The 16,367-nt window shown below is 33.8% G+C and overlaps 1 protein-coding gene across 1 annotated transcript; it reads left to right on the top strand.

The window, feature by feature from the left end:
• Window positions 1-467: 467 nt before the first annotated feature.
• Window positions 468-12,735, top strand: LOC148598907 (uncharacterized). The gene is made up of 4 exons (XM_088561962.1): window positions 468-652; window positions 3,986-4,100; window positions 9,210-9,491; window positions 11,748-12,735. Exons 2-4 carry the CDS (start codon window positions 4,037-4,039, stop codon window positions 12,155-12,157), a joined length of 756 nt encoding a protein of 251 aa, XP_088418088.1. The 5' UTR covers window positions 468-652; window positions 3,986-4,036; the 3' UTR covers window positions 12,158-12,735.
• The last annotated feature ends 3,632 nt before the right edge of the window (window positions 12,736-16,367 follow it).

The raw sequence follows: 16,367 nt of genomic DNA, 5'->3' as shown, positions 1-16,367 counted from the left end.
ATCATATAAACATAGCGTTTAAACCAATATGAATACTAACATATACATGACACTAAAAAAGAATCAACAAAAATAAGTTACCGCAAAAATTATTACGTTAATACTGAAGAGTTTTTTAATTGGTTATGACCTTATACTTAATACTCTTTACCATTTTTGTTCTCATTCTTAAACCGTTTAATTGTTTGATTATTTCTTCTCAGATATTTTATAGAAGTCGCGAATGGTTTATACATTGTTAACACTTGAAATTAAATTATAAATTCAAACACCGTTGTTTGTAACTGCTGTTTTTTAACATGTACACCAATACAGTTTCGTAGAATATTTTCATATACATATAGTTTCAGCCAATTATAATTGTAAGTATATTGTTAGAAATATGTAATGAATGGGCGTTAGAATCAATCGATGAGTGATACACTCCATTTGTCATGACTTCATTATAAATTTTTAATTCGTGAGTTGTAAACAAATTATTTTTTCAGAACAACGAAATTAATTAATTAATTTTTACAAACGACGCAAGACAACCTTTCAAAACAATTGCGTAATTCATTGTGGTATAATGGAATCTACAAGTTAAGGATAAAGCGTGGAATGTAAACGGACAGAGATATATTTAGATTGATAAATTACTTTTATTTTCAAGGTAAGTTTTCAATATATAATCAAGTAGTAGTTGTTCTTTTAAACAAGATGTACAATGGCATTCCATGACGTTGAACCATCTGGAATAATTAGGTAATAGAAAAATGCGTTTTTGAGCATCACACATATAACAGAAAATCGAACGAATTCTTTTCTGTGACGTTCAGAGTATTTGGAAATTTGTTTTAAAATGAACAGACAAGAAAAAACTACACGTCAGAACAAATTTTTGTTTTACATATATATTGTAATAAGTGAAGTCGGACTAATACATTCATTCCCAATAGTATATTTACAAATATATAACAGGACCATTTTTTTAATATGACAAAATTGTTCATCTTACTTGGTTTCACCAGTCTTTTTTATATTCATATGCATATTTCAGTACTATTTGAAACCGTTCTATGTATGGTTAACAATATCACATGCATAGCTTATTTCATACTTTGCCAAATGTAATAGTAATCAAAAGAGTAATCAAGGGAACCACGATTCTCGCAAAAAAAAAATCAGAAGATGTAACCCAGGGATAAGGACCAGACATGGAAAAACAGGCAAGCATAATCTTAGTTCTCTTGACTCCTCTTTCTAGCCCCTGTTTTATATTAAAAGAGAAAATAACCTAAATTCTAAATATCTTTATATGCATTGATACATGGTTCATTGTCACTTAAACTCCGTCAACATTTGACAAAATGTTCAATATCACAAAGTACTTGGGAATGTACAATGTACAAGATATATAGTTTTTTTTTCAGATTAAAAAGGATTAATTAAATACAAATGCAATGAGGTGGTATTGAAGAAAAAAGCGTGATTCTATTTAGATTTCGAAAATTTGCATTCAAAGATAAATTAATTGATTTCATACCAACTGAGAATGGAACTCTGAATAAAAAAAAAACAAACAAAAAAACAAAACAAAAAAACAATGTAGAATGTACAAAATTCACAGCTACCCAATATCATTGTTGTTTTACCTCGGGCTTGCAAAATGTGTTGCCTTATTTTCTCTCAATCGACAGCGCAAGACTGCAAAAAATAACTTAAGAAATGACCAGCCTGTAATTAATAGATAGAATGAGTCTCCGTGAAATAAGCCCAGTAACCAAGACAACATTTCATAAAAATTAGTCGTTATGAACAACATATGACTATTTCATACATTATTCGATTCCGGAATTTATAGAAAATTCCCACCACTAGTTGACCACCAAGCTTGAATAAAAGAATGATCATATGACAAACTACAAGCGCATTTTAAGCTGTATGTTATGAAGTGAAATCAAACTCCGTAAATATGCGGCTTTTTGTAGGTTTGTCACCAGACCACATAGGAATCTATGTTTTGTTCAATGTTTGTACATTGTATGTCGCTGGAAAAAGAAAACAGAAAATAATACGCCACGTCGCTGATGTTTTTTTGAGAATATAGATTTTCCCTGGAATACATGCACATTGAATTGTGAAACATTTTTCTCGCTCAAGATCCTCGGATGAACGACTTTCAGATCCAATATTTTATTCAAGGCTAGAACCATCTACTTCATTTATAATTTATATTTTTATAAAGAAAACTTTGTAATTGCAGTTTTAATCAGGCACACAATTACATTCCTGATCACTTTAGGTTTTGTTTTAGAAATATTGTTTTTGTGTCTATGCGTACAATTGCCAAACAAAATGATTTCATTGAATAATATGCCAAAGAAAATGACTTTACATTGTGACATTCTTGTGTATATAATATGAAGACTAAGGTCACCATGTCAAAATAAAAACGGAGACTAAGTTGTTAAAGAGACAATTCTTATGAAACCGTTAGGTAAATTGAAAAAAAAAGTTCAAAAACTTGATATAAACAGGAGCTTAATCGTGTATAAGGATAAGGCACACCTTTGTAGATTCCCTGCCAAAATCAATCTATTTGACGAGTAATTTTATGAGTATTACATCAAAACTATCGGAATAAATTATAAACACAATTGATAAACGAACATGAATCTCTGGAACATCTTTCGATCTCTTGTAATGGGTCGCTACGAAAAAGCGTGTGACAATATCTATTAAAGACAGATAGAACACAAGGTGACGAATTAAGTGTCAATCCTTGTAAGAATCAGGCAGTAGGTTAAACATGGTTTGAACAAAGCATCATTTTGATAAAGTAATTTGACTACTTGAACCGTCTGAATAAAGGAAAAGAGACAAAATTTTCCATATCCATTGAGTTATAATTTCATTTAATTGCACTGAAAATGCACATTTCAAGGGCAGATAACTCTGTTGAAAACCTCTAAAGATTGAAAGATTCTATTGAAAAAAAGCTTAGCAAAAATCAAATAATGGTCTTTTTTGATTTTTCCTATTTTGCCTGATTCTTACAAATACTTACATTTAATATATCCACTTCTCGGTCGCAGCCGGCTATGATAAACGCATGTGTTATGACACAAATAGTCGTATTTTGATTACATTACAAAAGAATTGTCAATGCTATTGTAACAACTCAATTGTCAATCATTACTAGGTCTGAATGGTCCGATTTGATAAGTAGATATTTACTCTTCACTACATTTACATCCACTTTAAATCCGGATAATGGATGGTTATTTGCATTCGAAAACAGTTTTGATTCGAACAATGCCTAGTAATACACCAGGCAATGAATAACATGCATACGTTAACGATTTTAAAAAAAATAAATTATGTTTCAGTTACAAAATAGTATCTATCTAACATTGAATATCAAGGGTAAGGATTTTAAAATATGTGTTCCTGCGTATTGTGATGAAAACAAAATTACCCTAAAATATAAAGACGCAACACGTCAAGTAAAACAATTCATGGATAAGCGAAAAATAAATCAGATTAATCAATTAGCTCTATTGTATGTTGCCAAGGTCTATAAAGAGTTATGGGATATTTTTGAAAATTATATGACTTGCAGTTAACTTAAAACATATCGCTTACTCGTTTGCTTTGATCTTTATTTATTGATGACAAATATAACATTAAATTCACTGTAAATGAGGCAAAAAGGAAATAAATAAAAGAAGTCGGTTTTCAGGTTCCAGGATAAGTCTATTGATAATTTTACATTATATTTTTACATCATTCATTTATATATATATGGACGTTTCGTTCACTTTCTTGTTATTAGGTAATGTATCTATCATAATATAGCGAATGACATACGAGATGTTGCATCTGTAATTCATTATCAGTTTGAAGCATCAAATATAGTAAAAAGACTAGAAAACACCTTTAAACAACATCATGTTTGTATCTTAGTGATGCAATGATACTTTTATTTTATTTTTATTTTCAGGACTGTTTGACAAAAGGGAACGGTTGCACTTTCGAAACAGTTAATCTGAGGATGGTTTCTTTGATCATTTCTTTGTTTATGCTGTCTTATTTTCTACTTACATGTAGAAGTATAGGTAAGACTTGACTGTAACTGTTATGTAATATTATAAGGATTTGTTCCGTTTAGAAATAAACCTACTGTAAAACACTTGTGTAAGAAATAACCCTCGCCGCTGTGTATTACGTTTATTTTGAGGTTTGCTTTTTTTAGAATGAATTTTTACCGGTTGAAAACAATTTCATGAATGTCGATTTCTTTCGAAACTATCAAATTTCATATTTACAACTATCAAAAAAAAAGGCTTCAGTTTTACCACAGCACTTGTTGTTCCCGTAATTCAATGTTGATGCGACCCGTGCAGGTCCGGATGTCAAACAAATAGGCCTGCAGCAGCGCTAAACTTGTCGTAAAAGGCGACTAAATAGTGCTCAGAACCCTAGCCGGGGCTAAGGCGCTCTGCCCACAGGGCAACTGGGTTGTGTACCCCTGGTGTATTACATACTGGGGTTGTGAGGCTATAATACGGAAAACCTGACCGAAAACCATAGTGGTGCACCGTGTTGGGAAAAATGCCACGTTCCTCGCACATTAAAGAACGCTACAGTGGTATTCTTCCGGAGTAGGAACCATAGGGCTCCGCCACAGGAGGCTATATTGCCCGACCCTACCCATCTCTCCCTATTTACAGTGGCAATCAAAATTTGTCGACCCCATGGTCCTTGTGTCCCATCCCATTTTCATTCCATCATCATTTCATGTTCATTTTATCATCCATTTCATGTTCATCGTCTGAATATAGCTGAAATATTGCTTCTCGGATGTTAAACCCCAACAAACAAACAAACAAACAATGGTTCCTTTGATATTTCTGCCACTAAAACTTTTTCTTGTTCACCTTTGGTGCAGCAGATAATCTATACCCGTTAATTTTAAATTTCTTATGAAAGAGTAATCAAAGTAATCAAGGGAACCAAGGTTATAGCGGTAATCAAAAGAATGTAATCCAGGGACAAAGACCAGATATGGAAAACAGACATACACAACACAGAACATACAGCAACTAAAATCATACATACAAAGTAACAAAAGTAAATGAGCAACTCGGACTCCACTAAAAACTGGGAGCATGGACCAGGTGCACCGGTAGGGTAAGTGTCCTTTACCTTTTCTAGAAACACCCGACGAGTTCCTCATAAAACGTCAAGTCCGGGGTAGACAAACGAGGAAAGAAAAATAAATCAGTTTTCATGATGACGACCATAAAACTTCTGTGGTGATGACTTCAATCTTGTAGCAACATAACCCTGTTCCAGAAGCCTATTTGTTAGAGTTCTAGCGCAATACAAAAGGTCTGCGTAGTTTCGGCAAGCTCTGGCATAACGTATGAGTTGTGATATGAACACTCCATACGCAGGTGCTGAAGGGATATTGCCACTGATGAAAGGAAAGTTAACAATTCTGAATGAAAAGTCATCACGTTTGTCGTAAAGTTTGGTCTATTTTTCCTATTTTTCCTTTACCATCGATTTCTATGTGTAAGTCAAGATATGAGGCTGACTTCACAGTGTCTGTAGTATCCTTTATCTCAAGTTCTTTTGGGTTGATGCGATGTATCAAATTTTCTTTCTGATCAGATCAGCTATAAAGTCATCCTCATAAGAATAAAGGAATAGGTCAGCAAGTAAAGGAGCACAATTTGTTCCCATTGGAATGCTGACCGTTTGTTGAAAAACACGTCAACCACACTGGACAAATATGTTGTGGATTAAAAATTTCAGCATTTTGTAAACGTCTTCCTCTGTATATTTGGAAGATGATTTGGAATTATTTCTTACAAAGTATGAGGAATCTCTACCAAGAACTATATATTTGTATCTACTTTTTTGGAGAAACAACGATGTATAATGTTTTTAAGTCGGGATTTTAACTGAGTATGGGGAATAGCTGTATACAGTGTTGAAAAATCATAGGTTTTAATGCTATTATATTTAGATAATAGTCTTGAACTGATTGTCTCCAAAAGATCTTTCGAATTTTTCAGGATCCACATTGAATTAATACCACTACGGGAGTAACAAGTGTTGTGGTAGGACTGCAGACCCTCTTTGACAGTTGTGAGTATAGAAGTTAAAAGTTTTGAAAGAGGTTTGGTGGTACATTTTGCAGATCCAGCTATGAAACGTTGTTTATATGGATTCTTGTGAAGTTTAGGAATCCAGTACAAATACGGTAAATTACAATCATCGTCCTTGGTAGAGAGACCAAAAGAGGATAGCACAGATTTATGATTTTCCACAATCACGTCTTTGGAGAGTATGGTAGCAGTATAGGTCTTATCACTGCTATTATTTTCTACGTCTACCTCTGATAATATAAAACGTTTTGCAGACAAAAACAATGTTGTTTTGGGGCTTTGTCTGCTGGTACGACAACATATTTGTAATGTATAATAGACAATGTTTTTGCTACATCGGGGTCTTTGAAAACTGATATAGCCTTGGCATTCATTGACCTACTTAAAACTTTCATTCGTTTCAAAATTAAAGACCTCACGACCTTTAACAGCTCTGACAGAGAATCAATGTCTTCTTGTTCTCGTTTTATCCATTTTCTTGCATAGTCCTCGACAGCATCCATAAGAACTTTAAAGTTATAATTCCAATTGATGGAGCGTGGTTCACGGTACTTGGGACCTTTAGAAAGAATATTACGCAGAGATTCGTTTTCGATAATGGTTAAATCTCCCGTAACGACGTGACCAGAAGGACCATATTTAAATGGAGAGGTTTTGCAAGAACAGTCAGGTTGTTTAGCCTTGAAGTCCTCAATCTCCAGGTTCTGCAATAGCCTTTTATAATTGAAAATTTTGGATGCGATCCATGAAGTATAGGAATATGAAATAATTGGTATGGATTTGTCTTTGAGATATGGGGGAATTTTGTTGGTAACGTTTTCGTGATGGAGAATGTTAGCCAAATTAATTGCATCTATACCTTTGTTGACAAACGGTAGTGGAAGAAACGATCGTTTTTCTTCATCTTGACTTTTCACACAAACTAGTTTAAAGAGTCTGTGGAAACCAATATCCAAAATGATGGCAACAAGTCTGTATAATGATGAGGTGGGGTCAGAACCAGAAGTGTCAAGACTTGTTTTGTAAAGGGAGTGTAGTACAGTGAGAGGTATAGAATAAATTTTAGTTCTAATGTCATGAAGTCCAGGACGTTTTTGTATGAAAGGAAAGAGACCATCTATGGAGACATCATGTAACTTAGGTGACGTATAGTGGCGATGGCCATGACTCCTTTCCCGTCTTGCATTTTTGTCAAATAAATTCATCACATTTATGCTATTGTTGTATTGGCTTGAAAGGTTTCCTATACATATGTTGATGTTGTCATTGCATCAGTAAGGTATTGCAGTACCTAGTCTGCGTATCCAATACTCCTCTTTTTCCCTACGATAGTTTTTACTTAGAACGGGACTGATCGTAGGATGGTAATTTTTTTCTATAATGCAAACTTTCATGGAGAGGAGAGGGTTGAATGATCTTGTTGATTAAAGTGTTGATAAACTGTCGGGAATTTGGTGATATTAATTCCGGAACGATGACCGCACACTCTCTTATTTAATCGTTCTTGCGTTCTCGACATATATTAAACCACATAATTTGCATTCTAATCCATATATTAAGTTTGTTGATTTGCATCTTAAGTCATCGTAACTTCTTGTATGGAAGGTTTTGTTTGTAAGGGAACTGGGGAAGTAAGGGTCGGTTGTAAGAATGTTGCATGTTTTGCAATTTTTAATACCACATTTTGATATGGTACAATGTGGTTCGTCATCGTTGTAGTCAAATACATCGTTTAAAGTGATGGAACATGATTTGATAATTTTAAAATAGTCAGAACTTTGGTACTGGAAAAGATGGTCTACAGACTGAACATGTGATTGGGTACTTTTAGTTGAATTTGTCGGGGCACTTTCTATACCAGATGTGAGTGTGCTAAGATTCCCATCTTGGGACATCACATACTTACAAGACAACAGAGTGTCCGATCTGCTGTCAGGTTCGGACCTTTTTATACTGGGCGACGTCCGAGCCAGTTTTTCTTTCAAACCTCTTGTTTAAACCATTGGTTGATGATACCCTCCTGGACAAAATCTACCAGCAGAGGTATCGTCCCAGTGGTGTGAAAGCTGGCTAATGAATAATGTTAAAAAGAATAAGTGTTTTTCTTTTTTTTTTTTTTTTTTAATAAAAATGTAGCATTTTTGTATACAAATATTTGTGTTCGTTACAATTATAAAAATATTAAGGGTATAGATTGCGTATGTGCTTATACTGAACATTAGAATTTCGTCTCCATAAAATGGGCAACTTAGCAAGTGTTCATAGAGAGACGGAGAACTTCCATTTTTTTTTTTTTTTTTTTTTTTTGGTGTCCGTGTTGCTCATTTACTTTTTGTTTCGTGGCGGCGATTTTTCCATGTTCTTTTCTTTATTATATATTCTTTTAATTTAATTACTCCAGAATCAAATAGACACTTATCCTGCATTGTTTAATTTTACTTAAAAATGCATTTATTGCTGGCTAATGTATAATGTTCTATTTAGAATGAAATTTAATATAAAAGCGTGAATCCAATATGCATGCAATGCTACCAAACACTTATTTTATTTAATAAATGAATGATTACAGTAGAAATATCGAGATGAAAAACTGTAGCCGATAATCAAAAGGAATACTTAAAATGAATATAGTAAAATAAATTATACTTAGTGATAAAATTTAAACTTTTTAAAATATATTTGTTTAAATTTTAGATGGCTTGTTTCAAAGAAATTGCAATCGATGGTATATACTTATTTTAATATGTTTTGCTAATTTTTTAGATGTTACGAGTATTGATCCTACTGAATTCTGAAATGTGTACAAATACATATGCATAATTCTTAAAAATGTTTATCATTTAAATTGTTTGGAACAAGAATAAAAGAAAACAGTGCAATTTAACAAGACTGTCATGGAAACTGCATGAAACTCTGCTGTTTGTTTCTCTAGACTGGCATGTATTTTTAGCTCGTTTTGGTTTAAATGTATGGTCGTCAAACAGCATTTTATTTCCATTAAGCCGTGGTGATTAATGACATTGAAGTTTGAATCATTTTATTTTTCAGAGATCATTATTTGTGAAAACCAAATGCGTTCTATTGAATGTTCTTCTGGAATGTTGATAAACATAGTAGAGGCAATGTACGGGCGAAGGGCATCGGCGTACTCCAACTGTAATTCTAATTACGCTATAAGTCAATCGTGTTTTAATTATGTTGATGTCAGTAGCACGGGATGTCAGCTGCAGCGAAACTGTTCACTGACCCCTAAAAATAATGGACCGTATGGCTTGGACCCTTGCCCAAACAATGCAAAGTATTTCAACATGACATATAATTGTATACAGGGTAAGTGATTTCGTAGCGGAAAAGACAGCTTTTCTTCATTCTCGTCCTATTTCAATGTTTGATTCTTTTAATTAACTAATCGCTCTTCTTCTAAACTTAAATCAATATGAAGTCACTTTAAGCACTACGTGATTAATATCGCTGACATTCATCCACCACTTCAATCAGTTACTCATAATATCATATCTCTTCCCTATAACACTATAGTCTTTAATTTTATATGTACTATATGTTGTAAACACCATCATACGTTATTTCACTTTTGCTCTTTATTACATATAATATTATCGCAATTACCTAGATTGATAACCAGTTTCTTATTCACTGATACCAGTTACTGCTGTTATCTTTAACTCACAAAAATAAACCATTTACTCACACATTTTACCCATCTACATTTTATGGAATACAAATGAACAGTGTTTAGAAATATTATTTAGTAAATCCAGTTGCTTCTGTATTTACATGACAAGAGGCTGTTGCAGTAAAAATATCACCAGAAAAAAGGACTATTAATACGAGTGAAACCTGTAAGATTACAAAAACATAATAAATTTATATATTATGAACGATAAGTAAGCTTTTTGCAGTTTTACTTTAACTGGGATTTTTTATTCACATAACTTTAATATGTAAGCTACAAACATTTTTTTTGTTTTTTGTTTTTGTTTTTGTTTTTGTTTTTTTTGTTTTTTTTTTTGTTCTTTTGTTTTTTGTTTTTGTTTGTTTTTGTTTTTGGTTTTTTTTTTTTGTATTAAAGATACAAAACTTGTAATGATCCTTATTCAGTATTATACATGAAGGTTAACTTTTATCAGACTGAAACCGGATCACAGTCCCCCTAAGGTCACAGGTAAAATTCGCATGGATTACCATCATAACAACTTCGTTTTCTATTAATATAATAATTTTCCATAAATATTTTGACATTCATAAGTGCGTCTGAACAGTTGATTTTTTTTTTACTTTTACTCTATTTCCGTTAATTTTTTATTTAGGAAAAAATCTTCTTGACGCTCTTTCCCCTTCATGTCGTTTTGTCTACACTTCGTATTTGATAACGGAATTTATCCTTAAGCATTTATTTTTTTATGAAAATGAATTTGTGTGTACTATTTTTAGCTGTACATTGACATCCCCAATACAATGTCGCGTTCAATAATTTAAATTTGACAACTTTAATAGGTCGATAGATTACTTTAATTTCAATGCTTTGTTAATATGCATTTTTAAATATTGAAATGAGTTACTAAGGACCAGTATTTACAATGAGTTACTAAGGACCAGTATTTAAAATGAATTACTAAGGACCAGTATTCAACCTTCTTCAAAAATAATATTTATGAGGACACTTTGTATAAATTTATCAGCCAATCGATCAGTAATGCGTTCAATTCACTCATAGTAGGTTGGTCGTATAGAGACTTATCGTATTTGAACATACAATATAACCACATGATTATTTTATATCGGTAACGAATCAAAAGCAACATTGCAAGGATCTTCTCCCTCAGTTTGGTAAAACTAACTATTTATTTTTCTCAATCCTTTGTTGATACAAAAATACCAATCATATAAACATTGCAAACTTCAGTATGCCGTACAAGCATGTCAAAAAACAGATTAAAAAAACGTATCTAAAATTATGGAGCTTACATAGAAAGGAGTACTTTCCAAACCACACTATTGTTAAAAATTAATGCGCGTGCATGCAAGTCCATATGCTATTTCAAAGAGTACTTCATGCTTTGTTAAAAGTGTCTCATTATTAACTTCAATACAAACTTGCTTGAAAAAATAAATTCATAGTTAAAATGAAAACACACTTGCAAATTACAAGCATATTTTATATTTTCAATCAAATGTATTATGTCTTCGTGGAACGGATGTAATTAAGTTGGAGGTATAATCCTGTATTTTTGGTTACACTTTCTTCCCCCTCCCAAAATATCAGGTCTAAATACTCTTTCTTACCCATGTCTCCACTATGGGGTACAAGCAATTTTATTGGCACAATGGTACTTCGTATACTACTGATCGATTTCAGATTGAGATAAGAATTTAAATTTATTTAAGTGCCAAGTCGGCCATTTTAAACGTACAGTAAAAAAGTTTTATTATGAATAGGCCACCTATCTGATTGAAATGGTTGTTCTAGAATTGTCTTTGTGATACGTTTTACACTACTTCGGTGGATAATTTGTTTTTAAATTAGATCAATTTGATTGTTAAATTACTAATTACTTATTTACGCAGATACAACGTCTCCGCAGACGACAGCTTTAGACGTGACGACACAACAAACTTCACCAGAAGAAACTACAGCAACACCTGAGACATCAACGTTGTCGATGAAGTCAGATCTGGATGGTTGTCAATGCCCGTGTACTAAGGTCGGCACAAACCAATGGAATTACCTCTACGAACTTAATGTCACACGAGCTGAAATGAAAGAAGCAATGAACTACTATCTAGATTCACTTGTACAGAATGTGACAATAGACAAAAAAGCTACAAACAGAGCGTACCGAATGAAAACATCTGCTCCTGACAGTCGGAAGTCTGCTAAGTCAATGGGTGGTGTAGGTGTCGCTGTTATCGCAAGTATGACAGTTCTGTTGGTTGCTACTGATGCATTGAATATTTACAATTATGCAAAAAATTAGTTGCATCTGCTAATGGAAACTGAAGGATATCTAGGCATTACTGTTACAAACTTTCGACTTTTATTTATTTAGTTTTTGTTAGACTCAAACTGTGTGGTAATCCTATCAATTTTTCTACTCATGCAAGTATTCTCACTCCAGAAATAACATTTTCTGCTTTGCACAAGCATTGATTGTAATTATTATAGTTTCAACAAATTTATTCGCTCTTACGGGGATTGGACTCGAGTTATTTCAAATAATAGAGGTTTTCCCCTAGTGCAATCGGAGGGAGAGTTGTTTTATGGAAAGAAAAAGGATTTTGTTTTGCCCGACATTTTAATCAACATGCAAAATAATAGTTCACGCTTCCTTTATATTCATAGATCGTCCTTGCTAAATTAGTAAAGTAGTTTTAGTATTTTTGCAGGTATCATAAGAATATGGAAATGTGTTATATCAGCACCAGTTATATGATCGATAACACACAAATATACCCATGTGGTTCAATATGAATACTAATTTTTTTCATGGGATGGATCTGTATTACTAAACAAAAACTAGCAATAACGAGATGGTTTTTGTGCTTTAATGTTGCTCAAAGCTTGCCAGTGTATTATGAACTCGTAGTATGATACTTTTTACGAAGACCTGTTTATGTTCATTCCTCTCTTTCTTTCCTTGGTACATGTAATTGACATATTTGTGTTTAATGCGTAAATTGTCATCATGAAGAGGAATGGAGAAAATCATTCAACAAAATTTATATCTGACGCAGAACACAATAATGAGCCTCCGAAAATGCAAGATATTGCAAAGAAGGAAAGCATTAACAAAGGTATGAATTATAGACAAAATGGCGCGTTACATGTTGGGGTTGTCAGACTATAATACGGAAAACCTGACCGCAAACCATAGTGGTGCATCGTGTTGGGAAAGATGTCACGTTCCTCGCACATTAAAGAACCCTACTGTGGTATTCTTCCGGAGTAGGAATCATTTGGCTCCGCCACAGGAGGCAAACTTGCCCGACCCTACCCAAATCTCCCTATTTCCAGTTGCAATCAAAATTTCCCGACCCCCATTTTCCTTGTGTCCCATCCCATTTTTTATTTCATGTTCATTTTATCATCCACTTCATGTTCATCGCCTGAACATAGCTGAAATACTGCTGCTTGGGCGTTAAACCCCAACAATCAATCAATCAATCAACAGCCATATTTGGATAAACCTCTTGCATAAGCATAAACGGGGCTCATAATATCATTTCCCAAAATTTACTTAGTATGAACTTAAAATTAATCAATCATTCAAATATTTTATATATCTAAAGATGAAGCAAAAAGGCAAACTTTACAATTAATGGTTTTAAAAAGAGAAATGAAAGAAAAACTGGCTCGGACGTCCCCCAGTATAAAAAGGTCCGAACCTGACAGCACAATCGGACACTCTTGTAAGAATGTGGTGTCCCCAGATTGGAATCTTAGCACACTCGCATCTTGTATGGAAAGTGCTCCGACCAATTCAACTAAAAGTACCCCATCACACGTTCAGTCTGCAGACCATCTACTCCAGTACAAAAATTCTGACTATTTCAAAATTATCAAACCATGTTCATCACTTTAAATAATATATTTGACTACAACGATGACGAACCACATTGTACCATATCAAAATGTGGTATTAAAATTGTAAAACATGCAACATTCTTATAACCGACCCTTACTTCTCCAGTTCCCTTACAAACAAAACCTTCCATACAAGAAGTCACGATGCCTTAAGTTGCAAATCAACAGATTGAATATATGGATTAGAATGCAACTTATGTGATTTAGTATATGTCGAAAAAACTCAAGAACGATTAAATAAGAGAATGTGCGGTCATTGTTCGGGAATTAATACCACCAAATTCCCGACCGTTTATCAACACTTTAATCAACAAGATCATTCAACCCTGTCTATGACAGTTCGTATTTTAGAAAAAAAATACCAGCCTACGAACAGTCCCGTTCTAAGTAAAAACTATCGTAGGGAAAGAGAGGAGTACTGGAAACGCAGACTAGGCACTGCATTACCTTGCAAATGCAATGACAACATCAAAGTATAAGAAACCTTTCAAGCTAATATAACCACAGCATAAATGTGATGAACTTATTTGACAAAAATCCATAACGGGAAAGGAGGCATGGCCATCGCCACTATACGTCACCTAAGTTACATGATGTCTCCATAGATGGTCTCCTTCCTTCCATACAAAAACCTCTTGGACTTCATCACATTAAAACCAAATTTTATTCTATACCTCTCACTTTCCTACACTTCCTTTACAAAACAAGCCTTTGACACTCCTGTTTCTAACCCAACCTCATTATTATACAGACTTGTTGCATCATTTTGGATATTGGTTTCCACACTCTTTAAACCAGTTTGTGTCAAAAGTCAAGATGAAGAAAAACGATCATTTGTTTGTCAACGAAGATGCAATTAATTTGGTTAACATCCGCCATCACAAAAACGTTACCAACATAATTCCCCCCCCCCCATATTTCAAAGACAAATCCATACCAATTATTTCATATTCCTGTACTTTACCCATTGCATCCAAAATTTTCAGTTATAAAAGGCTATTGCAGAACCTCGAGATTGAGGATTTCAAGGCTAGACCACCTGACTGTTCTTGCAAAAACTCTGCGTAACATCCTTTCTAAAGGTCCCAAGTACCGTGAACCACGCTTTATACTTATGGATGTCGTCGAGGACTATGCAAGAAAAAATGCATAAAACGAGAACAAGAAGACATTGATCTGCCAGAGTGGTTAAAGGCCATGAGTCTTTAATTTTGAAACGAATAAAAGTTTTAAATAGGTCAATGAGTGTCAAGGCTACATAGGTTTTGAAAGGCCCCGATGTAGCAAAAACATTGTCTACTATACATGACAAATATGTTGTACCAGCAGACAAAGCACAAAACAACATTGTCTTACGTTTTACATCCAGTGTTCATTATCAGAGTTAGACGTAGAAAATAATAGCAGTGATAAGACCTATACTGCTACCATTCTCTCCAAAGAAGAGATTGTGGAAAACCAAAAATCTGTGCCATCCTCTTTTGGTCTCTCTACCAAGGACGATGATTGTGATATACCGTCTATGTACTGGATTCCTAAATTCCACAGGAATCCATGCAAACAACGTTTCATAGCTGGATCTGCAAAATGTACCACCAAACCTCTTTCAAATCTTTTAATTTCTATACTCACAACTGTCAAAGAGGATCTAGAGTCTTACCACAATACTTGTTACTCCCGTAGTGGTATTAATTCAATGTGGATCCTGAAAAATTCAAAAGATCTTTTGGACACAATCAGTTAAAGACCATTATCTGAATATAATAGCATTAAAACCTATGATTTTTCAACACTGTGTACTTCTATTCCCCATACTCAGTTAAAATCCCGACTTTAAACATTACACGTCGTTGTTTTTTTTCCAAAAAAGATGGTACACCTAGATGCAAAGATATAGTTCTTGGTAGAGATTCTTCATACTTTGTAAAAAATAGTTCCAAGTCGTCTTCCAAATATACAGAAGAAGATGTTAACAAAATGCTGAAATTTTTAACCCTGTTGTGGTATTCGATAGGAGTAGGAACCTTTGCGCTCCGCCACAGGAGGCTAAATTGCCCGACCTTACCCGTCCCTCCCTTTTTCTAGTGACAATCAAAATTTGTCGACCCTACTGTCCTTGTGTCTCATCCTGTTTTTCATTTCATCATCATTTCATGTTCATTTTATCATCCGTTTCATGTTCATCGTCTGAATATAGCTGAAATATTGCTGCTCGGACGTTAAACCCCAACAATCAATCAATCAATCAATCAATCTTCCTAATATACAGAGGAAGATGTTAACAAAATGCTGAAATTTTTAATCGACAATATATTTGTCCAGTGTGGTGGACGTGTTTTTCAACAAACGGTCAGCATTCCAATGGGAACAAATCGTGCTCCTTTACTTGCTGACCTTTTCTTTCACTCTTATGAGGTTGACTTTATAGATGATCTGATCCGAAAGAAAGACAGAATATCGTTTAACTAGATCCTTTAATCTCAGTTCCCGCTATAGAGATGACGTGTTATCTTTAAACAATCGTAATTTCGGGGATTTGATACATCGCATCTACCCCAAAGAACTTGAGATAAAGGATACTACAGGCACTGTGAAGTCATTCT

Source organism: Perna viridis, chromosome 14 (assembly GCF_037379345.1).
Source record: "Perna viridis isolate PV_CMFRI_1.1 ecotype Kerala chromosome 14, ASM3737934v1, whole genome shotgun sequence".
NCBI lineage: Eukaryota > Metazoa > Mollusca > Bivalvia > Mytilida > Mytilidae > Perna > Perna viridis.
This window is presented reverse-complemented; position numbering and strand designations above follow the sequence as displayed.

Excerpts from the sequence above, each read along its gene's own strand:
- LOC148598907 (XM_088561962.1), top strand. The coding sequence starts at position 4,037 with ATGGTTTCTTTGATCATTTCTTTGTTTATGCTGTCTTATTTTCTACTT. Across the intron at positions 4,101-9,209 it reads ACTTACATGTAGAAGTATAG|AGATCATTATTTGTGAAAAC; the intron begins GTAAGACTTGAC and ends TTTATTTTTCAG. Across the intron at positions 9,492-11,747 it reads GACATATAATTGTATACAGG|ATACAACGTCTCCGCAGACG; the intron begins GTAAGTGATTTC and ends TTATTTACGCAG.